Source organism: Micropterus dolomieu, linkage group LG16 (assembly GCF_021292245.1).
Source record: "Micropterus dolomieu isolate WLL.071019.BEF.003 ecotype Adirondacks linkage group LG16, ASM2129224v1, whole genome shotgun sequence".
NCBI lineage: Eukaryota > Metazoa > Chordata > Actinopteri > Centrarchiformes > Centrarchidae > Micropterus > Micropterus dolomieu.
The window spans coordinates 20,251,265-20,275,932 of NC_060165.1; the positions used below are offsets into that span (position 1 = coordinate 20,251,265).

A 24,668-nucleotide genomic window follows, 5' to 3' on the forward strand; every position below is an offset into this window, starting at 1 on the left:
CAAAAGGGGGCAAATTCTCTTAACTGCTTCATTAAATTATCTTGTCACACTAAATGTTATGTCCCTCTTAATCCAAATTAAAATAGTATACAGGTAGACCTACAGTTACCTTTTTCCACAATGTGATCATCACCCGGGTAAGTAAAAATACAACTGGCATATAGAATATTTATTGTTATATAATAATATAATATTAACATAGATTATTTTAAGTTCAGAAACGTAAATATGACTTCTTAAGTGTGAAGTTGCAAAGCGGAACCTTAAGAACTTCCGGTAGATTGTCGGACTTGAGTTGGAGACGGACCGGAGGTTACAGAAGTCTTTTCAGAAGTCTCGCACCTGGTGAGTTTTCATCAAGCTTATTTTTCTTTCTTCTAGCTCCGTTTGACGCCGTTTTCTGCCAACACACTGCCGCCCGTCTGCTTCATCAGCAGCTGTAACCTGTGAACCAAAACATGCGGAGAAAACGTTAATTTTAAACGTTTGTTTCATGTCGACATGTAACGGCGGGAGACTCCAGAAGCCTCATTGCTGCTGCGAGACAGCAGTGCTCTGACTTTGAGTCCGTGCTCACAGGTTTGGTTCTTCAGCTTGACCTCCCTTTTTAAAAACCTTTAAGTTACTCTCACCAGCCTCCGTGCTAAAATCTGTTCATTTTAGTTGCTGCTTCGCCTGTCGGTTAACACTCAACTCTACCACAATCTCGTGGTAACGGTGACATAATAACGTCAGATAATTCAACCACTGGGCAATAAGACAATAATGATAATTATCCCAATATAATTTACCTCAATACAATAAATGTTCAATATATCGTCAATAAATACTGAAAAAAGATTTATTAATCATTGTTTTGAATATTCTCCCTCAGATTTGTTGTGTTCCACTGTTTGGCATCAAGTGTTTGTCCCATTCTGACCATAAAGAAAAGTTTAACCACATAATTAACCGTCTGGTTTCTTCAATTTTCAGTCAGGAGCAAAAATCAGCCTTTAAACTTGAAAGAAATTACGATTTGACATTTATCGTGATGATTATCGATATCAAATGATATAAAATGTTTTTATCGTGATAACAGATCGCAGATCATTTTTATGATGGAAGACAATTGCAGGATTAAAACCCTTCCGTTAAAAAAAAAATAACCTCAAGTTTGGCTTTTGAAGTACCAAAGCTTGACAATGACAGCGTCGTCGGGATCTTGGTACTCTTGTGTACAAATAATTTTAATCAGATGATACTCCATCCATCCATCCATCCGTTGTCAACCGCTTATACTGCGTACAGGGTTACAGCTGACATCGGGCGAAAGGCGGGGTACACCCTGGACAGGTCGCCAGTCCATCGCAGGGCCACACATAGACAAACAACCGCTCACATTCACACCTAAAGACAATTTTAGAGACACCAATTAACCTCACCTGCATGTCTTTGGAGGAAGCCGAAGCCCCCGGACACGGGGAGAACATGAAAACTCTTCACAGGCTGGGCAACCAGGATTGAACCCACGACCTTCTTGTTGTGAGGTAACAGTGTTAACCACTGCACCACCACCAGATATTGCCTTTCATTAATTTTAGCTAACTTCATACCATGGGTGTCATTTACACTGGGGACGTGTCCCCAACACTTTTTGAAATGACTGATTTTGTCCCCATCACATTTTAAAGCATAATTTGTTTCAGAAAGCATGCAATGCAATTAAAATATAAAATAAACACATGTGCGTTGTCCAAAAAAGTAACTTAAGCATAAAAAACAAACTACTGATTATAAATTGACTCAAAAACGTGCAGCTCCAGTCAGTAACTTTAACAACTTCTTGATGCAGTTTCTCTTTTGGTCAGGTTTTACGTTCTCTCCATGTGAACATGAAAAAAAAGGAATGAAAACTAAATCATGCCTGCATACGTGTTGCCTCAGCAGGGACTACATGATGATGATGATGGGATTACATGGGAAAAGTTGATCTACAGGAGAAACGGATCTGAAAGCAACACAGAATACCTGAGAGCTGCACTGACTTAGATTCTATTATATTTATATATTTTGAAATGTCACGTGCTACCTGAGTTTTTGTGTTTTTCCTTTTACATAAATAAAAACATTTCCGCCATAAATTGGTGCAGAAACTTTCGGCAGAATTCAGGAAATCAAGTGTTTTAATGATCAAAATCCCCCCCCAGACACCCACTCATATATCTCGGCACTCAGGGTATCTTTAAAACACTGTTTAAGGATCTTTTCGTCTCGTTCTCGTAACCATAATATTGCGTATTGTGATGTGAGCCCCCATGTCTCCACCACTTTTCAACACTAAGTGACGCCCCTTGCTTTATACTATTGCTGTTACACACTCAGTTGCCAGTTTGTTAGGTACACCTAACTAAAGTTAATTTAGTCTAATAAAACAGTAAATCCTACCATTTATGAATGTCGTAATGTTGAGATTGTGTTGAAACTGTTTCAGAGAGGTGTTGATACAACTGTATGGTCATTCCCGAGGCTGTTGAGTTGGATTACATTATGCTGAGAGGTGTTTTATTATTTATCATGTTTAAATCAATTAGGGTGAACAGGAAAAGTCTACTCTCTTTGATGTATAGTTTACCCACATTTAAGGCTGGGCTATAAAACACTAATGAAAATTATCGACATTAAATTTTCGTCAATATAACAAATCTTCAATAAATGCTTGAATTTTAATAAAGTACCATTTAGAACTTAATTTTTCTATTAAAATATTTATTTTGTTGAGGAAATGGGACTGAAAAAAAAGACTAATTTATTTTACTCATGCATATTTGTTAAATATTTTTCATCATATTTGTTTTGAATGTTCTACCTCAGATTTGTTGAGTGGCTCAGATCCCCAAAAAGTCCTCAGCTGCCGTCTTTCTGCTGACTGCTTCCCCCTCAGAGAAGATGTTGAGAAGTGCCTCAGCACAGGTGAGCAAGAAGTGATCATTACTAGACTGGATTTATCATACTGGCTGTATATTTCTTCCATCTATGTACATTTATAGAAAGACCATCCTGAGCCCTCTTAGCATGGCCTGCGGGTTTATTGATGGTTGTATTGATCAGACATTCAATTCAATTTATATAGCGCCAAATCACAACAACGGAGCGCTTTTCATAAAAGCGCAGGTCTAGACCGTACTCTGTGATGTTATTTACAGAAGCCTAACAATTCCCTCCAAGAGCAAGCACTAGGCGACAGAGGCAAGGAAAAACTTTCTTTTTAAGAGGCAGAAACCTCGAGCAGAACCCCGGCTCAGGGTGGGCGGCCATCTGCCTCGACCGGTTGGCAATATTTTTCATTGAGGTGAAAAGCTGTCTGACGATATCAGCATGACCGAGCGTGAGGGTGAAGTTAGCATAGAAGATGCCCCCGCCACTTTTAAATCATTTGTGTGGTAGCATTTTGGGTACCCGGTGGAAACAGTCTTGTTCTCATGAACCCGATATCGTTTTGTGAGCCGAGTGTGTCGTCACACCCCTAATGCTCATGTTGCTGAATGTTATGTATTGCATTGCAAAGAAAAGAAAAGTAGTCAACAGGAATTGTAGAATTTGAGCTAGTGATGATGAGAAGGAGGGGAGAAAAACTTTCTAGTGTGTGCAGGAAGATGCACGCCAGCTCTGCATACGAATGGCTTTACAAAGTCAATATTTGATCTTTCTGAATTTCTCATCCCGCTGCAGATCTTCAGACAGGTGGTGCGATACAGGAGCACTGACGCTAGCCTCATCCTGGAGAGATGTGAGTAAACTGTCTCTGTGCACTGTAGGAGAAGGATATGTGCTGCTCCTGTCAAGTAAATCTATGGGAATCTCTGTCTCTTTATTCCAGCGATAAACCGGGTGCAGCTGTTGGGCCGAGTGGGTCAGGACCCAGTGATGAGACAAGTGGAGGGTCGTAACCCTGTTACCATCTTCTCGTTAGCAACCAATGAAATGTGGCGCTCTGGAGACCCAGAGATGAGCACAACAGGTACGATGTCAGAAGACACTCGATAGAAATAGATAAGAAAAACGCTGCTGTAGGTAACTTTTCTAGAATAACTTATTGGCATATTTGCTGAAACTGTCACTATATCCTGACAGAAATACATGAGACAGATAATCTGCTCCTAATGTCATTTCCAAGAACTGTTCCCGGGTCAAAACAACCAATCAGAGCCAGGAGCGATCTGTCACTGCTCGTCCACAAGCTGCACATGCTCTATCTCCGTCAAGCTCACTATTTTCAGAAGTTTTGCAAACTCAATGAGAAACAACCACCAGTCGGCCCATCCCGCCATTGCAAACAACATTCTTTAGTACAAAACATGCGCGTGATCACGTCCCGGCTCCACACGGAGCTTTGGGCTCATTATGTTCGATGCCATGGCGCTCGTAGCTACGAGTGGCAAAGATGCGTGATGACAACAGGTTAAATCGGAGGCAGTGGTGTACTAGTCTGTCGTCCCGCTGTTGGGCGTCGTCGCAGCTGCCTCTGAAGCCTTGGCCGCTGTGCCCTGGGCCGCGAAGAGTTTTTGCAGGGCATCCGGCTCCTTCTGGTGGAGATGTGGAAGGTTTTGCATCGTATGCTGAAGTGTCATCAACTGCAGCTTTAAGGAAGGCAGAGCAGTGATATTTATAAAGCACATTTCATTACAGTAAAGTCAGTGTACTTTGTGATTAAATGCTAGAATGTTCCAAAACCACCATCTGATGACCTGAGGAGACACTTCAGTTTGTCATTTTGCTAGTGTTTTACAATCTTTCCAAAAAACCTCAGTGAAACCATTTTGGTTTCAAAACAAGGAAACCAATACGGGTCAGACAAGAGCTGGACAATAAAACGATAAAAATAATTATCGCAATATAAGTTTTTTCCCAATAACAATATAACAAATGTTCAATAAAGGTTTGACTTTATTCACTTGAATCATACACAAATTAGGATATAATTTTTTTATTAAGATGTTAATTTTGTTGAGGAAAAAGGACTGAAAAAGCTTTTACTTCAAATCAGCCTTTAAACTTGAAAGAAATAATGATTTGACACTTATTGTGATAATTATCGATATCAAAAGAAATGAAACATTTTATCGTGATAACGTTTTTAGCCATATCGCAAAGGTCAGACTGACATTTTTTGTATTTGAAGACTGAGGCTCATATCGTGGGAGTGGGGTTGTTTGAATTTTGATTAACTAATTAAAACAGCATTAATATTATTGTTGTTTTGGATGACGTTGAAACATTTTAGGACAATAAAACTCTCCACCAAAATCCAGGCTATAGTTTAGTTAAGGCAGAATTTAGTAACTTTACACCTCAGAGTTGTTGAGTAATAGCTGGATTTGCTTCGTGTAGAGCCTGTTTTACGTGATTTTTAAAAATAAATGTAATTCAGCTGTAACCGGACAGAGAGAAAACACACGTGGCAGCAATAGTAGATGAAATGCATAAAGAGATAAGACATTTTATTTACCCACGAGTACATATTTTTCCCACACTACATTTGTCTGGTTGGAGTTGCTGAATCTGCAAGTCAAAGCGCCTTCACATTCCTCTTCCCAGACACTCCTTCGGCAAGCTCATATTATGTGCTTGCCGAAGGACAAGAGCCTGAATAAAACAGTCTGTTTGCTCTTCAGGGTCGTGGGGGAAACATCCTTTGACACTGAAATGTCAGCAGGAGCTGTGTTGGTTGCTGTAGATTGAAAACCATTCCCAAATTAGCTGATTAGCCTGTTTGGGTTTAGAAAATTCTTGGGCTGAATAAACCATTGAAACACCTGGAAAAATTATTTGTCACAAACCTGGGAACAGGGCGGGTTTTCTACGATCCTGGAGATGCAGGGTTTTAGTAAATAAAAAGGCCGTAATGGTTCATTTGTAAAACTTTGTTGTAGGGTAATGTTTGTTTTTGTGGCACTTAAGTTTAGACTGACATGAAGTTACTAATTTAAGGCAGCCAATATTAACCTATACGCTGAGCTAAATAAGATTTAATTAGCTATGGTCCGGATGCTTGGACATTACTGTGACTAACTATAAATTCTTGTCGTGATCTTCTCTACCTTATTGATTTCAGATGTCATGTTTTGCCACTAGGGGTCGATGCTACACTCTAACTTGTCTCGATGAAAGTGAACACATGATAGATTATTATTATCTATCTTTCATGTACGTGTGTGTGTGTTTTTACAGCTAATCTTGCATACCACTAATATTTTTATATATAGACTATATAACCTATTTTACTGACTGAGCCTGTTGTAAAGGTAAGACTTAGTTTTTCAGCAGTATTCACCATCACGTCATAGCAAAAGGCCTTTTTGGGTATTTGGTTTGGCTAAAAAAAAGGATTAATTAATCTGTTGCAGGCCACATTTTGGCATTTTTCGTGGCTCAAAAACTGACATCCATAGAGGAGTTTGGTCTCATCTTTATCCGAAGCATCTGCAGATTAATTTTATACACGGTATGTGAGATGAAAGATGAAAAAATCCCAGTTATCTTCACCGCCATCTTTACTGTGAGGGACTGTCTTCTTTGTTTGGGAGGAGGGAAAGAGGAGTTTTATTTTGCGTAGTGGTTACAACAAGATGTTATATAAGAATGTTTAAATTCAGAAGTTTGTGTCCCCTTAATTGTTTCCTTATTAAGGTTAGGTGAACCCGGGCCGCTCTGCAACAATACCATTACAATATTATATGCATCTTAAAGAAATGTAAACCATAAACAACCACTTTATTAAAAAGGTTGCATACGTCTATAAGAGAACCTGTTCCCCCAGACGCACCTGGCAGAGATCTGCATTCTTCTAGTTGTTGTTGGATTTCAAGGTTTTAAATTACCATATAAACAGCCATTATTATTATTATTCATTATCTGCGTTTTTACAGTGTTCTCTTTCAGAATTTCCTCAAAAGGTTGATTGATATGTGCGCTGCTGTTTTGCAACTCCAGGTGACATCAGTCAGAAGACGACGTGGCATCGCGTGTCGGTGTTCAAACCCGGTCTGAGAGACGTGGCCTACCAGTACGTCAAGAAAGGGTACGACCCGCATGTTCCCTGTACGGGCCAAGGACCAGACAATGAATACATTTTGTTGTATTATAGTGTAAAGTCACTAAGTACATTTACTCAAGTTCTGTACTCAGTATATCCAATTTATGCTGCTTTATACTTCTGCTGCACTACATGTGAGACAAGTCTTTTATACTTTTTTACTACATTTATTATATAGTTACAAACTATTTTGATTTTAGCTTATCAAAGCCTCACAGGGGTTTTCAAATACGCTGCTGATTAGACCGACTCAGGTTGGAGTTTTCTATGCTGGGATTCACGTGACGTTGTCATGTACTAAGAAGGATAAACGTGTAAATTGCCCTGCAACAAAATAAACAGTAGGGCTCCTGGGGCCTGTACCACGAAGCAGGATCTGAGCTTAACTTCGGGGTTAACCCTGGGTTATCAGTCCCGTGGCGGCGGTTCACTTCTTACCGGGGTAGATCGCCATGGTAACTTATGCTGAACGGCTAACCTGCTACAGAGCAGGGTACATTACAGATAAGAGATCAACTCTATAAAAACGCCGCCTACTGACCAATCAACTCTCTTGGGAAATTACATCACCATTTGTAGGAGATCCCGCAGAGTCCCGTGTAAGCTACTATTGTAGTTTTTTTATTTATTTTTTTTTACAGTAAGCCTACTTACTGCTTTGAAATGAGTTTTATATATTTTATTTGCTCCCAAGTCCACTTCACACAGCCTGATGCAGGATTTCATTTTTCTTATGTGAGGCTGAATATTATGAGCATATAGTTTGGTAGGCCTTGAAATTAATATGAATGTGTTTGTTTTAGGTTAGTAGCTATCTAATATCACAGAGATTGGTCATGTCACCTTTTGTGATGTGGTCGCAGGTAATGTGCCAGAGTTTCCAGTAGCCTAAATGTTGAGACTCAGTCTTTCAGCCACTATTTGAGCACATTTTATGGCATGAATGGATTTTTTGTTTCCTTGCTTTATGAAGTTAATTTACAACAATGTTGGGGAAACTTTGAGTCCATTTGAGTTAAATAAATTAATCTCATTTTTGAAGTGATGAGACGTTCTTAAAAGTGAGGTGGAACGACCACTTCTTCAGTGCCCGAGTCGTTTAATGTGGAAACGCCAACATGCAGCCAAGCGGAAAGAATAAGACTGATATTTTCATAGATGCCATAAAAATACATCAATTAACACATGATTGTAGACTACACCGATTCATTTAGCCTAGGCATTCATGACTGTCTTCCTGCATGTGTCACTCTAAGTGTATTTGTCAAATATTACAGTTTTCCCTTTGTGAAATATGCCGCTCTGCTGCCAGTTGACTTGTCTCTTTTATGTGAACGCGCTCACGGCTGGATTGGGGAAACCCTGGGCTGATTTACCGAGTTAATAACTAGCTTATCCCGATCCCAATTGTTTGGGTTAGTGAAGCCAGATAACGAAAAGAAATCCTGTATGTTGAACTTGCTTTGTGGTAAAGGCCCCTGAAGTCAAAATAATAACTTGTGTGTACAAATGATCATCTTTCAGGACCTTGAAGGTATTTAACCCTCTGAATAGCCATTGAGTACTTGTGATACTTTAAAAAATTTACTAATTTATTCAAGTAAAATTTATAATACTGGCCTTTAACTTGTTTTTACATTGTGGTATTATTTAAGTAAAGGATCTGAGTACTCCTAGACAGGCGGACAGGAAGTGTGGGCGAAGACAGGGATGATGCGCAACATATTCTCCCAGAGGCGTTTTGGTTATGTGGTTGGCGTTGGAGGCTGACATTTTTTCAGGAATCCTGTGGGTCACGGTATTCCTGTGGGATTCCTGCGGGATGGAAGTCGTTTGCACTATTCATCACAGGGGCGAGACACCCTCGTGTTGGCATCTCACGTGACACACTACGACACATATTTTCAGCTTCTTAAAGCACTACACACGTCTTGAAACGTGTCTAGTTTTTCCCCTTCATCCCAAACAGTAGCAGCGGTCAGCTAGAGTTTATTTGAGTTGCAGAGGATTCCTGCGGTGATTTCATAACAGAAATAAAGACAAAAAAAAAAGTCTCTAACCACTCCTCTGCAGCATAATCCACCTCACCGCTGTGCATCTGTATGTTATGCTTCGTGTGTTTCCAGATCTCACATCTAATTTAAGAAGAAAACAGCTGTTGTTTTCTGTCAGCGAGGAATCAAGAAACACTTTGCATGACATGGCTAAGTTTGGGCAATACGAACTGTGATTGTAGTGTTAACACCGTGGTTTCCATCCCTGTAATATTTCGGGTTGTATTCAGCTGTTGTGGGCAGTGCTATTAGACTTTATCTGGTTTTAACATCAATGAGATGATGTTTCAGATTCACTGAATCAGCCAATAACTGAAAATTCCTATCTGGCTATTTTATCAATTAACTGTTTCTCCACTGATTTTCAGGAAACATGAATATATCACCACATATATTGATACGCTGACGTAGAATTATGTATGCTGTGGTACTTCTTTAATTTTGTGTCGGACAGACACTTGCATCAAAAGTGAATCAACAACAAAATCTAGACTTCATAAAGCTTAATTTACAGATTTTTCAATCCTACAGGGAATTTGATTTGATGCTAAAGTAGATTTACAATAGAGTGTAATTTTAACCCTCAAGTAACTCTCTATTTGAAGGTCTAAATTTTAATCTGGACAAAAAAGCTTTAGGTCAGCTGATGCATCATAACTTTATAGACACAAATAATCATCTTATCATCATAATCATATTTTGGAGGTTCATACAACTTTTGCCGAAAGCAGTCCAGGTAGAAATCCCATTTAAGTTAGAGGCCCTTTATTTGGGTGGCTGTGGAAATGGGGGAATGCAGAACTGTAAAAATGTAAAATGAGCAGCCATTAAACAAAAAACTCAATCTTTTAAAGCTTTGTGTGAATCATGTGACCGATCCCCAGCTCTTCCTTTTCAGGTCCAGGATTCTAGTGGAGGGGAAACTGGACTACGGAGAGTATGTGGACAAGAACCAAGTCAGACGCCAGGCCACCACAATCATCGCAGGTCAGAGAACAAACACGTGAGCCTCTAACGGACACCGTGAATGAGCCAACTTCGTTTTATAAAAATTATTTCCCAATCTCTCCCCTTTCCAGACAACATCATCTTCCTCAGCGACAACGTTCGAGACAGACCCTGAAGGACTTTTCTCTTCGTCTCCAAGCAAAAACAAGTCAACTTCTTTTTGTATTTTCTCATTTATACAAAAATAAGTCTGAGGACCTGAACACCACCAAGTAAAGGAACTGACTTACTGATGAGAAGGGGGACAGAATATGCTGTGACACTCTGTGGTCATGTTTGACTGTGATGCCTCCTGCAGACCTTAAGGCATGAAGAGAAGCTGACAGACTTGTGTAGTATAAATACACTTGCTCATTATGATTTTTGATAGTGCTACTTGTACATAACAGTTGCAAAGATAGTTTGTGTTTTTTTTTTTTTTTTGCATATACCCAAGTTTTGTGTGTGAGAGAGTAATGTTGGAAGCAAGATCTGAAATATTATAATACAGTGGAAAAAATGTTGCGGCGTTGAAGTCCGTACAAGTTGTTGTCGAAGTTGTAGCTTTGTTAAGAGCAACTCTTAATCGTGCTGAAGATCACAGACAACCGTTATTTGGTTTTTCTTTGGTGGCCAGATGTCGCCTGTAAAACAACTTCTCAAGCTCCCTCATATGTTAAGACTTATTGTTAATTTTAGCCAGCATATTAAACTTTTCACATTATATTCCCCCCCCCCATGTCTTTTTATTTTAAAGTTATCATAAATGCATCAAAGTCAGAGCAAAATTAGCTCTTTATGTCACATAATTGCTGCCCAATAATAATTTTGTAAGCTGTCTTTTTCTAGATAAACTAAAGGATTCAACTTCTTAAAATAACAACCTGTTTAGAACAAAAACCCAAAACATTGGATTATCTGAAAAATGTGTCATCGTAAAGCTGAAAACAGGGCTGTTTCCTATAGTTCATGAAAAGTTGACACTCAAAAAAAAAAAAAAAGGTGTTTTGTTTTACAGGACTGTCTATATTTAATATTCAGCACCCAACTTAAACAACCAAACTATGACCAACAGCACTCTTATACCAACACCAAAATGTCTCCTCCTAACTCTTAAAGAAAGGCTCACCCGAAGCACAGCCAAGGGAGGTCGACAATTTATTATTATAATTTTGTGGAGTTAAATTTTAACATCTCATCTGCAAGAATAAAGCTTGTAATAACCACAAGTGATGATACTCTACTCAACACGTGGAACTGTGCGCTTGGCTGATCTGAGAGCGCTGCTGTAAAGGAAGCACACTGTTAGCATCTCAAGTGCTGCACTGATGTTGTAACATGCTACTCAGAAGTTTGTGGACACGTGTGAGATAAAGTAACATTTGGTCATGTGAAGAGGGCTTTTAAAGGATAAACGAAGAGCTTGTTAGAGGATAAAACCTGTCAATATTCAGCATTTACCTAAGTGTTCACAAATCCCATAAAGAGAAAAACCAACAGTGTTATGTAGCTGTCTGACTGACCTCTGTGCCAAAAGTCAGCTGTCTTTCACTTCTCTTCATGCAAATGTCATGAACTGGAGAGAAATGTGTAGATTACTCAAACACTTCAGTGTAAAAAAGACAAGAGACCAGCATGCAAAGTTGGAGGCGGCACGTTCAATTAAATTCACAATTTCTTTTCTGTTTCTGCTGCATTTTGTTGTTCTGTTCACAACCCTGAATTGTGCATAGTAATAACTGAACATTACTGTGTGTATTTGATATATTTTAAAATTTTATCTACTCTTGTTTTCTGCTCTGTCATTCTCTTGTCAGTTGTCAGTGTTTCATTTCCTTCCTCCTCAGTGACTGGTTGGTTTCAGCTCACCACTGGTTCATTTCTCTGTAACTGTTTGCTGTAATAGACCTTTTTCCAGAATATTTTTGTCTTCACATTTGTGTTCATCTCAGAGCATGTGTGATTTAAACGTACGTTTAATTTAACGGTGATAACTCTTCACTCACTAACAAAGCTTTTTATAGAGGACCGAATGGAGAAAAGTTACATCTAAGCTTTAAAAACAAACATAGAAATGTAACATATAAATCATAAAATCAAGATAATTTCATAAAGTTATATTAAAGTTTATTTTAAGAAAATATAAAACACTATAAAAAAGAATTTCTTAAATTGTGACATGTTAACTTTATTTAATGCTTTTCATTAGTGGACGTTGATTGGCCTTTTCTGCGACAACGGGGGCGGGATTAAGTCAAAGGTATTCTTGGCCTAAAGTGATTGGTCGCAGGAATTCTCAAAGTGTTACCTGATTGGCTGCTTCACCTGTCCGTTAAGGGCTCATGAGGGTCAAGCTGCACAGTCGAACGGGCTTTAAACAAGAAGTGATCTGATTGGTTGGTGTGCGGAATGTGGGCGGGGCTGGGAAACCTGTGGATTCAGTTTCGAGAAGCTGCGTCAAGATGACCAAAGAATACAGGGCGACACCGGAAATGAGTAAAGTGGAATTCAAAATAAAAGCCTAAAAGAACAGCTGACAAAATACATGGAAATATTTTTTATTTCTTTAAAAAATACTTTTGGTAGTTTGAAATATACATCTATAAAACAAAAAGACTAGAGGGTGTGTGTCTGTGTGTGTGTGTATGTTTAATTTTTGTAATTTACATTTATTTAAACCTTTTTAGTTTCTTTGTAATTAATGAGAAATAAAAATAAGACAATTGATCACTTTCTTATGTTGACAATAGGTGTCATAAATAATGTTTTATCTCAGTTCAATTAAAGGCTTAAACATTGAATTTTATTACCTAAAAACATCATAATATAGCAACAAAGTTTAGAAAAAGATATAAAGTTCACAGAACAACTGACCACTCATGCAGAAGTCCATTGAGTAATATTGTGTCTGTTATGTGACTTCTGATCATATCAAACGATCTTCCTCATTGACTTTGAGGCTGTCTCGTAAGTTAAAAGTGAAAGTCTAATTTTTATCTTTAGTAGCTATAATTTTAAATTTGCTGTCTGCATCAATAGCGAGCATGTGTTTTTATTCTGAAATGTAGGACCGGAAGCTTCAGTTTGTTAATGTAGACAATTGACATTGTCATAAACAGCTGGAACAGAAAAAAAATATATCCTACATGTAAACTCTAATGTTTTATTCAGCATTTGCATTAACAGTCGTACTATCTTATTAATTTCTTGAATTTCTTGACTTTGTTTTCATTTTTTAATCTAATTTGTCTGCCTCTGTGTGACTCCGCCCACACATTCCTGTGTGTCTGGGCTGTGAGGAGGAGCAGCAGGAGGAATGAAAAGGAAGGAGAGTTTGCTAAAAGCTGCTCGTACACCCCTGAACCAGAGAGGAGATGATAAACAACAATAATAACAACACTCAGCTTCAATCTGACTGCTGCAGCTTTCTGACATAACCCACGGAAATCCCTCTGAGTCTAAACCACCTGGATGTGTTAATATATTGTTACTTTTATTATTTATTATTTTATTATTTTACTTTATAACTTTTTTACCCGGCTTGAGTTTGGTTTCCAGTCTGACTGCAGTGCATCAAACACCCGCTGCTGCCTCTTCTTCTTCTTCTTCTTCTTCTTCTTCTGTCGCTGCTGGAGGAGAAAATAAAACAACAAACCATCCACAAGGCCACAGAGAGAGTTTGTGTGCGGAGGGAATCATGGAAATCCTGGACAGTAGTGAACCGTTTCTCCACTGGGACAGGAACCTCAGCGAGCTGTCTGAAGCCGGCGAAATGGACTGCGCGCTGTACACCAATGTAAGTGATCGATTAGGGATTGATTGGGTGAGGTAAAGGAAACGCGAGAGTGATCGATCGGGGCCTGGTGTTTGGCTCTGTTGCTTCTCAGTGGGAAATAATCACCTTTATCTCACTTTGATTAGGGCTTTAGTTGATAGGAGGGGGAGGGTAATGTGTTCAGTGTGTGTGAGTGCTATACCCGGCTCTCCATTCACAACTTGAGCCTTGGGGTCCATGATGAAACTTAAACTTTCTCTCAGCCTGGTAATCGTCTTATGTCACCGTTTCTTTTCCTCTTAATTATATTTTTAGCACGATGGTGACGATGTCTTTAGAAAAGACAGACATGTAAAGTTAAAGATATGAGCACTTGGAAAGACGGAAACACACCTGAACTCAGCACTTTTTCCATTCATTGATAATTGTTTAATCATTTAAATAACAGAAAAAGTTCCCAAAGTCCATGAGTGTCTTCAGAGTGTTATGTTTTGTCTGACCCAACAGTCCAAAACTCAATATATACTTTATTTAATTCACTTTGGATCATATGAAACAAAGAAAAGTAGCACAAACTCACATTGGAGAGCCTGGAAAATGGAGAATATTTAGCATTTTTGTTTGATAAATTACCACAATAATGGTTGCAGATTAGTTTTCTGTCTGCAAATGACAAAAGAAAAAACAGCATGTTTTTGAAGAGGTTGGAAATAGGAGTTGCTTTTGGTGAATGTTTGTGATCCTATAGAGGTTATAGTGTTTATACGTAAGATTTTAATATTGTTTCTGTCTTTCAGGAGTTTTTATTAGCAAGACATGGGTCATATTTGTACTAAATAGAGACACCTTTTGGGAGCATTGACTTATTGTGAAGGCACCATTTTCTCTTTATATCAGTAATGACCAGCAATGCTGCTGAATATTCTGACCTCACTGACAAAAGCTCATTTGGAGGCCCCGGCACAGTAAATATCCAAATTCAGGGAACTCGATTTGGCCCATGTAGCGCTGAAGGACTCACCATCCCTACCAAACATGCACAATATCAAAGCATGCACAGGAGAGGAGAGAGGAGCTGGTACTTTGTTTTTAACTAACAGTTAAGGTGTTTTGTTGGCGGACAGGTCGCTTTGCTGAACAGTGATTGTCCGGCGGGACAAATTGACATGCCTGACAGTTATAATGAAACTATAATAAACATTTCTTTTGAAGATCAGGACATCCCAGAGAAGGTTTGCTGCTCAGTAGGGTGTTTAAACAGTTAATGACATCTGAGATGGCTAAGATTACAGCTCTGGCTAATGAGCCCTTATAGCAACAACTGTGTTACCTTCAAAAAAAACACCCAGTGTTTAGTGGGTGGGTGGGGGGCTCTTATGAATTTGCAGACTGCACACTTCCCTTAACAGTTTATACCACACATGTAATTTCACTTATTACATAAAATGAAACATGGATCAGTAGAATATCTGTTGGTCTACTATGGTACACAGTCATATCCTCCCCCAATACAAACCGTCTGGATCTAATAGTTTGCTCAAATCTTGTAAGTTGTAAGAACATAAAGCAACACGTGCAGACATACAGCAGGTGTCTAAATCATCATTTTAAAATCAATTTAGTAGGATTTTTCTGGAAACTATAGTTCAGCTCACCTAGCAGCTCAGCTACTCCAGCTTTCTGTAGACGAAGGACACGCTGGGAGCTAATTTAAGCTTTACAGTGGTTGAGCTCTGGAGTTCACATCAACAGAACGACCAGGGATATGTGTCTTTAAAGAGAAGTTGACTTAATGCAAAAAAAGGTTTAAAGCTATCCACGTTTGATAGAGCAGCAGAAACATTACCTTACAAAGAAAAGATTATATTACTCAGAATTTGCCTTTGGTTTAAGATTAACAGTACAAAGTTTTGGGCCTTGAAGCCAAATTCAGAGCGTGGAAACTAAAATTTATGATAAAAGTAATTTGAGTGAGTCGATTACTTTATCGCCACTATTTCCCTTTTAGTTTTATGGTGCAGTTATGCAAGTTTTCTTTATAGTATAGCCTAACTTAATATATCATTTAGAGACAAACTCATGTGTGGCTTTCACACAGTATCTCATTCATGTCTGGACCATATACATTATTGATATTTGCAGTGATTTGCAGTCATACCTAGGCACAAAACTAGTTGTGATAAAATTGCTTTATATGTTAACAGACTCTATTATAGTTTTGTTTCTTACATTTTTTTGCTGTATTTCTGTTTTTTTTTCCAACCTTGAACTGTTCTTTAGTAATATTTCTCAAATTATTGTCAACATAAACTGTAAACTGACATTTTAATTTCATAAAGCACAAGCAGACAACTTAAAATAGCTTGTTTTGTTTGAGCAACACGTCAGAATCAGAAAACATTAAGTTTAATGTCACATAAGACAAAGAAAAGTTTGACCACGTCTGCAAAGTGTTCAATATTGCAGCCCTGCCTCCTAGAAATTACTTTTCATATACTATTATTTCTGTTACTATTTCTTGTCGTCGGTATGAGATTATGTGTAACATTTTGCCATTATTCAGTGTTACTAAAAATGAGCGGATGACCTATATTAGTAGTTACAGGTAGAACATAGTAGAACACACACAGCATCTCCTCGGTAAAACGAACCCTGCTTGAAAATGGCCTGTCGCCTTCAGTTATGTAACTTGAATTGTTTGTTCCAGCCTTACGTCTCTCTGTGGGCCAAGAGGAGAGTGTGTGAGACGGAGAGAGTGAGTGTGAATGAGTCTGTGCGCATGTGTGTTTGTGTATGTGGAGACGCTGGGGAGGGGTGTTTGGGTTTACAGGGGGAAAATACAGCTGGCTTGCAGGATGGGAATCAGACACCACAGAGGCTTACTGAGCCCTGAGACAATCACATATACATAAGACACACACACTGGTCTTTGCCTCATCTAGGACAACCTAGAGACAGGTAAAGACTTGTGTTGTTAAAGCTTCAGAGTGTTGAAGCTGTGAGTCTAGGTCCCTTTTTGAAAAACAAGTCCTGAGGATTCGTCTATTACAGGATTTCTTTTTTGATCACAGGAAAAACATTAAAAGAAGTTTTTTTTCAACATTGTATTATGCGATGAAAACAAAGATTGAAAAATCATCCACAGGGCTACTGAAGATAATTTGACTACATGGCAAAACAAATAACTTTCTGAAGAAATAGGAAATGATAAATAGTCGCCTCAGTGTCAGCTGGTATCGACTGCAGCTCTTCGTGATGCTGTGAGGGTTAAGAGAGTATTGCTAATGGATGGAAATAGTGTTTTAAGGTCATTAATCAAGACACATTGCTCCTCCCTACATTATTACATTACATTTTTCTGCTTTTAATAATAAAAAGTGTCAGTATTAGTATTGATGTTGGTGATTCTCGCTCTGTATTAGTTCCTCTCCAGCAGTCAGATGCATTGAACTCTGCAGATTCACGACTAGAACTGAGAAAGAGAAATGCGCAGATACATTTTTTTACTTCAGATTCATGAACCCGCATGTACCGACTGCTTTAGTTTTAAGAACTCTCAGTCACTGTGGAACTTGGCTCACATGCACAAGCCTCATTTCCACTCCTACAGTTCGCCATAAATGGACGAAACGCCCTGAATCACTTGTTTACATATCGAGACTTCTGCCTGCTTCACCAATCTGTGGATGTTTCAATGAAAAGAAGGGTAGTCTTCAAGGCTGCATCTAACGATTGTTGTCATTGGAGATTCATCTGTCGATTTTTTTCTTTTTTTTTTCTTGATTAGTTGTTTGGTTTATAAAATGTCTTTTTTCGATCAGTGTTTCCCAAGATGCCCTCCTCAAATGTCTTGTAGTGGTCAACCGATATGCATTTTTCAATGGCCGACGCAGATGCTGAGAGAGCAGAGCGGCCGATGGTCGATATACAATCTTTACATCAAAACCAAGAAAAGCCACGTATAATTCCATTATTCCATATAATACACAAGTTATCTCAGACACTAACATGTTGTTTTAATCAAAATTAGAAACATACACTGGCTTATGCTGTAGATTTCAAAACGTGACTGATGTTTAAAGGAGAGTGAGTACAGTTTGTCATTCAGCTGCGTTAATCTCTACAGTAAAACAATATTTGATCATTTTAGACTAGATCCGCTGTCATTTAGCATGATATATTGGCCTCGTGAGTACAGGTTTCGGCTGATGCTGATTTTCTCAAAATGCCGGATATCGACCCGATTTATCGGCCAACTGATTAATCGGGCAACCGATTAATCGGTCTATCACTAATGTCTTGTTTTGAAGAAACGAGCAAATATTCACATTTTAGAAGCTGGAATCGGAGAATTAAGACTTTTTTTCAAAATAGTTGGTGATTAATTTAATAGTTGACAAGCAATCGATTAATCGTTGCAGCTCTTCTATGTAATATCACCTGCAGCTGACTATAAAACATGTGTACGCCTGGTCTGAAGTATGCATGAGTTGCGCACACTCTTACTGCACATTTTTTAAATGGATAATGCCGGTATAGGTGTGGGAAAATGGCGAAGACATGGCTTTTGTGCGTAAGCATTGTTTAAACATCTGGCCCTGGACGTTTGAAAAGGTGATCGTGTCAAATATAATGCCTTGCACTCCCACTTGTACCTACTGTACACAAAGACCAGGTTGTGTTAAGAAGCAGTACTAAGATGCTCTTGTTAGAGAGGTGAATATTCTATATATAGTAAAGCATGAATAGTGTGTGTGAGGGGGTGTGAGGGTGGGGGATGCATGAATGTGGAGACCAACAAGACTGTAGTGTCTGAGTCTCAGGCAGCTTGGGAAACAGACTGGGGTCTTTGTTTGGTCGCGTCTCACTTTCTCTCAGGGGGGGTTGTTGACTTGGGATTCCTCACTACAACGTAAACCCTCTCAGTAGGTAGCATCTGTGGGATCCTCAACCTTAACGCCTGCTTCTCTCATCAGTCAGAGGTCCCTCCCATCTCCCTTTTGTCTCTGCTGTGCTGTGCTTGTATCATAAGCAGGTTCCTCAGGTTTAGGAATGATAACAATGCAGCGGTGTGAAGGTGGAGTTTATTTTCATCTCCATTCATCTGCCACCAGTACAAACCTTTCTGACGACATGAAGTAACAAAAGACTTGTTTTAGTTTGATCTATTTCAGGCAAGGAAAATAAACAAACACCAAAAACAGGAGCTGAAATCAATTTAAATGATTGCTTCCTGTTTGGCTCAGTTAATCCTTTACTTTTAAATGTAATGAGGAAATTGTAAAAAGGAGGAATTCAAATGATATTGCCACCGGTGGAAAACATAGATAGTAGTGTTTCTTTTGGAATTAAAATCCCACACATTCATTATTACACCCTGAAAGATCTTGTGGGTCAAGTTTTTGTTGTGAAGGGGAAGTGTTTTGCTTATGATTTGATTGGATTGATGATTCAACCCTGTAAACTATGAATTTATAGGCATTGGATTGATTCACAGCTGGGAGATAACAGCTGTGGCTTGACCCCATGTCTGCATTTGCCTTTAGGAAAATTGTCATCATCGTCTACTGTAGATCTGGATTATCCATCTACATTGGCTGTTGGAAATTATTCTTATTTAGACATAAATGAAGACTTTTACAGACCATCCAGAATGTATACATTTGTTAGTTGTCGTAATGACTCTTTTAGCTCTTGGTCTTTTGAGCTGCTAACTTCTTCAGACTAATCTTACTTTGTCTGCCAGCTGTTAGGTGCTGAGCAGGTAATGTGTAGTCACCAGTGGACGTAGTCATCACAACGTCACCCGTTGGTTTGTGGACTGCCATTCTGAAGCCTCGAGTTTGGCTTATAGGCCCTGAAGCACACTCTGCTTTATGGTCTGCTTTAAGTTTTTACTGAGGTAATAAATCAGCTGAGAAGTAGCCTCATGTTACCATTATTTCTAATGGAGCCGGACTTCTTTTTGCAACTGGAAGAGTCGCCCCCTGCTGGCCGTTCAATAGAATGCAGGTTTCAGGGTTCGCATCAGTTTGCTGATCGGAAGCTTCCTTCTTGGTAGCCACAGGTTTTGTTATGTTAAAACTAAAGGTGATTAGAGTGACAGTAAAGTTGCAGTCGCAAAACCAAAACAATGAGCTGATTGACTAAACTTGGCCCCTTTTTCGATTACGCAGTAATTTGATCCATTGTTAATGTAGCACATTTGATTAAGTCCACGTAAAAGCGTAATTTCTTATACTTAGCCAGCACCATACGGGAAAATATCTCACACACATCTCATGCTAATCAACAGCATTGCTTTGTTTCTTAACATATGACTATTTTCAAGTACATTTACAGCCTCTCAACAGAAAGTCATGATAATAATAATAATAAAATGTTCTTGCATACTAGTGTATGTACGCTGTCTGTTTCCTGTTTCCAACCATCAGTCAGCTACGTTTTGTTTTTAAAGCATTACCACGATCGTTCCCCAACCTTTTTCACATGTTTATTATTGTAAAAATGTCTTCGAAGCTTACCTAACCTTAACTAAGTAGTTGTTTTAAACCTAAACCACAATGTTTGCAGTAACCTAACAAAACCTTAAAAGAATAGGGGCATTGTTGTTGTGAGATATTTAACTGGGTAGGATCAATAGAAAATGTTATTCCTGCTTTAAAATATGTTTTTTCTATGTCTTTTTTCTAGTATTTGCCTTTTTTATTGCAATAAACAAACTAATAGTTCTATAAAGTTCTATAAAGAATCTGAGAAGTCACAGACCCTAAATCTTTTTATGAGGGCTCACAAGAAGACCGTTGACAACTAGTAGTACAGCAGTTACACAATGAATGTAAATATTCAGTAAAGCTGGATGATAAAGGAGGTAGACCGGATCATGTGCAAGTTCAGCTGCAGACAAAGAGAAAGAGAAAATTGCACATCACATTTCTGTCAGACAGGATGGACAGGAACAGCAATAGAATGGCCTAAAACTTAAATGCTATTTCATACACTTTCACATACTTGTGTCTTAAAAAACGTTTGCCGTGGTGCTCAGCAGATGTTGGACTCGCTGCACTCGCGGAGAGAGGAAGAGACTCGCATGCAGACGGATAGAGTATATTTGCACTGCACATGCTCCAGGGCTTTCCAGCTATGTGTCTGCTTACATAACACACAGCATACCTGCAGACAAAGACTCGTCTCAAATCCGCTGTAACCCGGCACTTTTTATGAATATGCAGCTGTGGAAGAAGTAACAAAATCCTTTTACCTAATTAAAAGTACAAATACCAAACTTTGAAAATGCTCTAGTAAAAGTCCTGCATTCAAATCTTCAAGAACAGTATCTAAGTAGTGTCAGCAAAATGTACTTTTAGTATCAACGCTTAGAGAGAGTCGAGGGTAAGCAGGGTGATCCGTGTGCTCACAGTGCGCAGCCTGTTCTCCATCGGGGCAGGGCATCCTGCTCCCCGGTGGCCTCGCTCTCTTGCTGAATGGTCCGTGTGTCTGCTGTGTCAGTCTGTATGACGAGACTTTCAGTTAGTGCACACACACATGTCCACACTAACACACGCAGCAGCCCTATTTTATATAGATATGACATAATTTAACAGTCATGTCTTATTCAGGGGTTAAGTGTCTGTATTGTATGTACACTTTCCAGTTTTGAATATTACACAACCAGACCAGCCTCTCTATATAAAGCTCAACTAAAGGGATGCACCTGAAAAACGAAGCATGCTGTTGTACTACTGAAGGTGTGGTGCCGGTTCTTCAGGTTGGTTTAGTTGTTGCCTGTGTGAATATGATCGCTGTGACACTTGATTTTCTAGATATAGATAGAAATATAATAGAAATAATTTACAAATTTGATATTTCTGCTGCTTGTAGAACACTTTAGAAAGTCAGAAAACTGTTTTTCAGCAAGGCACGTTTTGAGCGTCTGGGTTGTGGATGGAAGTGATTGAATTGGCTCCCAGTGGGTCTTGTAAGTCCTCAGTTATATTTAGAGGCAAAATAAATCATCATTACTGCTCTCATTATTTAAAATTGTGCACAAAATGTATTCTAATGTGACATTTTGTAATTTTTTGTCTACAGGTTTCTTCTGAGGTTTTCCCACTCTGGTCTAGGGCTGCACAATTAATCTAATTGCAGTCGCGATGTCGTCATGTGCGATTATATAACCGCAAAAACTGTGCGATTTAATGAAACAGAAAAGGTGTGGGTGACACTGTATGTGTGCGCTGCAGTCTGCTCATCATTTCCACATCTCGCATGTGCCCCTTATACAGATAAGCCTACGTGCAATGAGAAATATTATTTATGAGCAACGTGCCAGTAACTTTTAAGACAACAACCTACTGTAACCCTCTCCCTGCCCCGCCGCTAATCGTTCCGAGAAAAAGGCCGGTGCTCCGGTTGCTCTGTGGCAGAGACAGAGAGACGTCGGCAAAAGCTGAAGCAGTAAAACTGGGAGAAGATAAAGAAGGTTTGGGTTTGGTTCGCTGGCCAATTAATGTTTGCTGTATCGGTGCCAACTTTTCAGAGTCACTTTTCGTTAACCGACCAATCACAGCCTGGATGGGGTGGGACATTAAAAAAGTTTAACGTAGCCTACTACAGCAAATCATTAAATGTTGAACAATATGATTATTGACAATTCAGTACTTAGCATTAACAAATTAGAGACCAGTGTAGAGCCTTTTGCTTGCACAAAGATTTAATAATTAAAAACAACCCACAGAAATTAAACAGCTGTGACTGGATTTAATATTCGACTACTGGTAAAATAGTATACTGTTATATGACATTATAATGAATGTAGTATGTTATTGTTATACTAACATTATACTGTTAACTAAACAATATACTCTTTTACTTATTTAATAAACTCATGTACAATTCCTCCTCCAGGTTGTGGATAGAGACTCTGCATTAGACAGATGTACATTGAGCCGGTACCAGGATGTCATATAGAGCAACACACTCCCGTTGTTCTGTTTTGCATCTGTTTTACAAGTTATTGTTATAAATATTGGTTAATATTTAACTTTGTTCAAGTTAAGAAATGTCAGAATTTCGTGCAATCCTTGATAATTAAGGCAAGTAGACTCATAGCACCATTTGTTCCATTATCATCAAATCGCAATTTGCAATATTGTCCACAATAATCGCAATATGACTTTTTCTCCAAATCGTGCAGCCCTACTCTAGTCAGAATAAACCATTTTTAACAATGTCTCTAATGTAACTCTTTACTCACTTCAGCGTTTCTTTCAATTTAGCCAGCATGCCATCCTTAAAGTCTTTTGGCTTTAGAAAGTGACAGCAGTTTACTGATAGTGTGCACATGGAAGACACGTTTTTCTCTTTTTCATATCTGATGCAACTTCACTCCTGACTTTGAAAGTGGACTCAAGTTTGCTGCAGGCAGGCAGGCAGCCATTTGGGAGCAAAGCGAGGGTAGTAATCAGTGTGTGAGGGATCATTATGGAAAATCCACAGGAGCCATCGTTCTCTGAGGCAAAGCTAAATTTACCTCGTCTGTCTGTCTCTTGATTCTGTATTTCCCTGTTCCTCATCCGCCCCCCTCATGTTTTGCTTCAGGCACCATGAAATGTTTTAAATGTCTGCGCGTGAGCTTGTGTGTGTGGTAAGCAGGGTGTGGAGTTAATGTCCATCTGAGCAGCTTACACATCCAGCCTTAAAATGAGCCTGGAAGCAGTTTTCTATAGTTGCAGCTTATTTTGGGGGGACATACAGCAAAAGATATACTGTATTTTGAGCTAAAATTTATATTAAAGAGAAGGTATATAAAAGAAATTCCATGTTATCGTAAAGTTGTGGAATCATCAGAATTTCAGTATGTGTAGTTTTTGTAGTCTGACTTCCTGCCCGAGCCTCATGGTTGGAAACATCAAAGTGTTTAAAGCCTGTAAACTGCTTATTAAACAGTAACGTGTATGAGCTGTGAAACCCACTCAACTTTGATGTTTTTTTATGGATCTTGTTGTGGCTCAAAGTGTTCTATCAAGACCAGTTTAAAACAGAAACCTCTCCATCCGCTGTCTAGTTAACCTTTCAACCCTCCTCCTCCTCATCTGACTGAGAGTTAGGGCGAGTCAGCGCCCGTCCAAAATACCAGAAACCTCCTTGTTTCTCTTCCTGACTCTTCTTTCTTTGTGAACTATGGGTAACTATTCATCTTTCTGTTGCTCTCCAACAATCTCTCTTTCTTTTCCATCGTTTCCTGTAACCGCTTTTTAAGTGTTTTCTTAACTTTTAGACATTCTCTATCTGCTTGTCATATTTCTTGTGTATTAACCACCACGTCAAACTGAAATCCTCTACATGTCATGATATTTTATGTTTCACCACAATATCCCCAGAATTTCAAATGTGTTTTAAATCGTCCCTGGAAATAAAAAAGAAAATCTTTACACATTCATTCATCAATAGGTTTGTGGGTATGAGCGGAGTGCGTAAACATACATGGATCACCCAGTGAATACTTACACAGCTAAATTCAGATCAGTTTCTTCAGCTAACAGTTGACAATCGGGTCAGTTTGCATCTGAGTGTGAGAGGATGAAATGTGAGCTGTCTGGAAAATGATAACGTTGGTGTAAAATATATAGTAAGCAAACTGTAGGAAGTCTCGATTAGCAAAAATAAACGTCTGCGTGACCTGTATCAACAATCTCAGCAATATGGTGCCCTTTTTAGGAGCTCAAATCATACCTGGCCCATGTCTCTGTCTAATAGAGCATCTCGCCATCACAAC

At 38.8% G+C, this 24,668-nt stretch overlaps 2 protein-coding genes across 3 annotated transcripts in view; both read left to right on the plus strand.

The window, feature by feature from the left end:
• Window positions 1-283: 283 nt before the first annotated feature.
• Window positions 284-12,036, plus strand: ssbp1 (single-stranded DNA binding protein 1). 2 transcript variants are annotated; one of them, XM_046072484.1, is made up of 7 exons: window positions 284-345; window positions 2,854-2,952; window positions 3,712-3,769; window positions 3,860-4,000; window positions 6,973-7,060; window positions 10,028-10,116; window positions 10,209-12,036. In XM_046072484.1, the coding sequence occupies exons 2-7, from the start codon at window positions 2,929-2,931 to the stop codon at window positions 10,250-10,252; spliced, it is 444 nt and encodes a 147-aa protein (XP_045928440.1). In that variant the 5' UTR covers window positions 284-345; window positions 2,854-2,928; the 3' UTR covers window positions 10,253-12,036. The 2 variants fall into 2 exon arrangements, with proteins under 2 accessions (XP_045928440.1, XP_045928441.1); XM_046072485.1 differs by lacking the exon at window positions 284-345 and adding an exon at window positions 363-579.
• A 1,413-nt stretch (window positions 12,037-13,449) lies between these two features.
• The window catches only part of creb3l2 (cAMP responsive element binding protein 3-like 2), a 108,771-nt gene continuing 97,552 nt past the window's right edge, over window positions 13,450-24,668 (plus strand). Inside the window, exon 1 of the mRNA XM_046072489.1 lies at window positions 13,450-13,912. Coding sequence (XP_045928445.1) covers window positions 13,814-13,912 — 99 coding nt within the window. The 5' untranslated portion in view covers window positions 13,450-13,813. The remainder of the gene's footprint in view (window positions 13,913-24,668) is intronic.

What these genes read in the sequence shown, in the direction of transcription:
- ssbp1 (XM_046072484.1), top strand. Translation starts at nt 2,929, where the DNA reads ATGTTGAGAAGTGCCTCAGCACAG. An exon ending in CCCAGAGATGAGCACAACAG is followed by an intron (nt 4,001 to 6,972) that starts GTACGATGTCAG and finishes TTGCAACTCCAG; the next exon opens with GTGACATCAGTCAGAAGACG. An exon ending in TACCAGTACGTCAAGAAAGG is followed by an intron (nt 7,061 to 10,027) that starts GTACGACCCGCA and finishes CTTCCTTTTCAG; the next exon opens with GTCCAGGATTCTAGTGGAGG.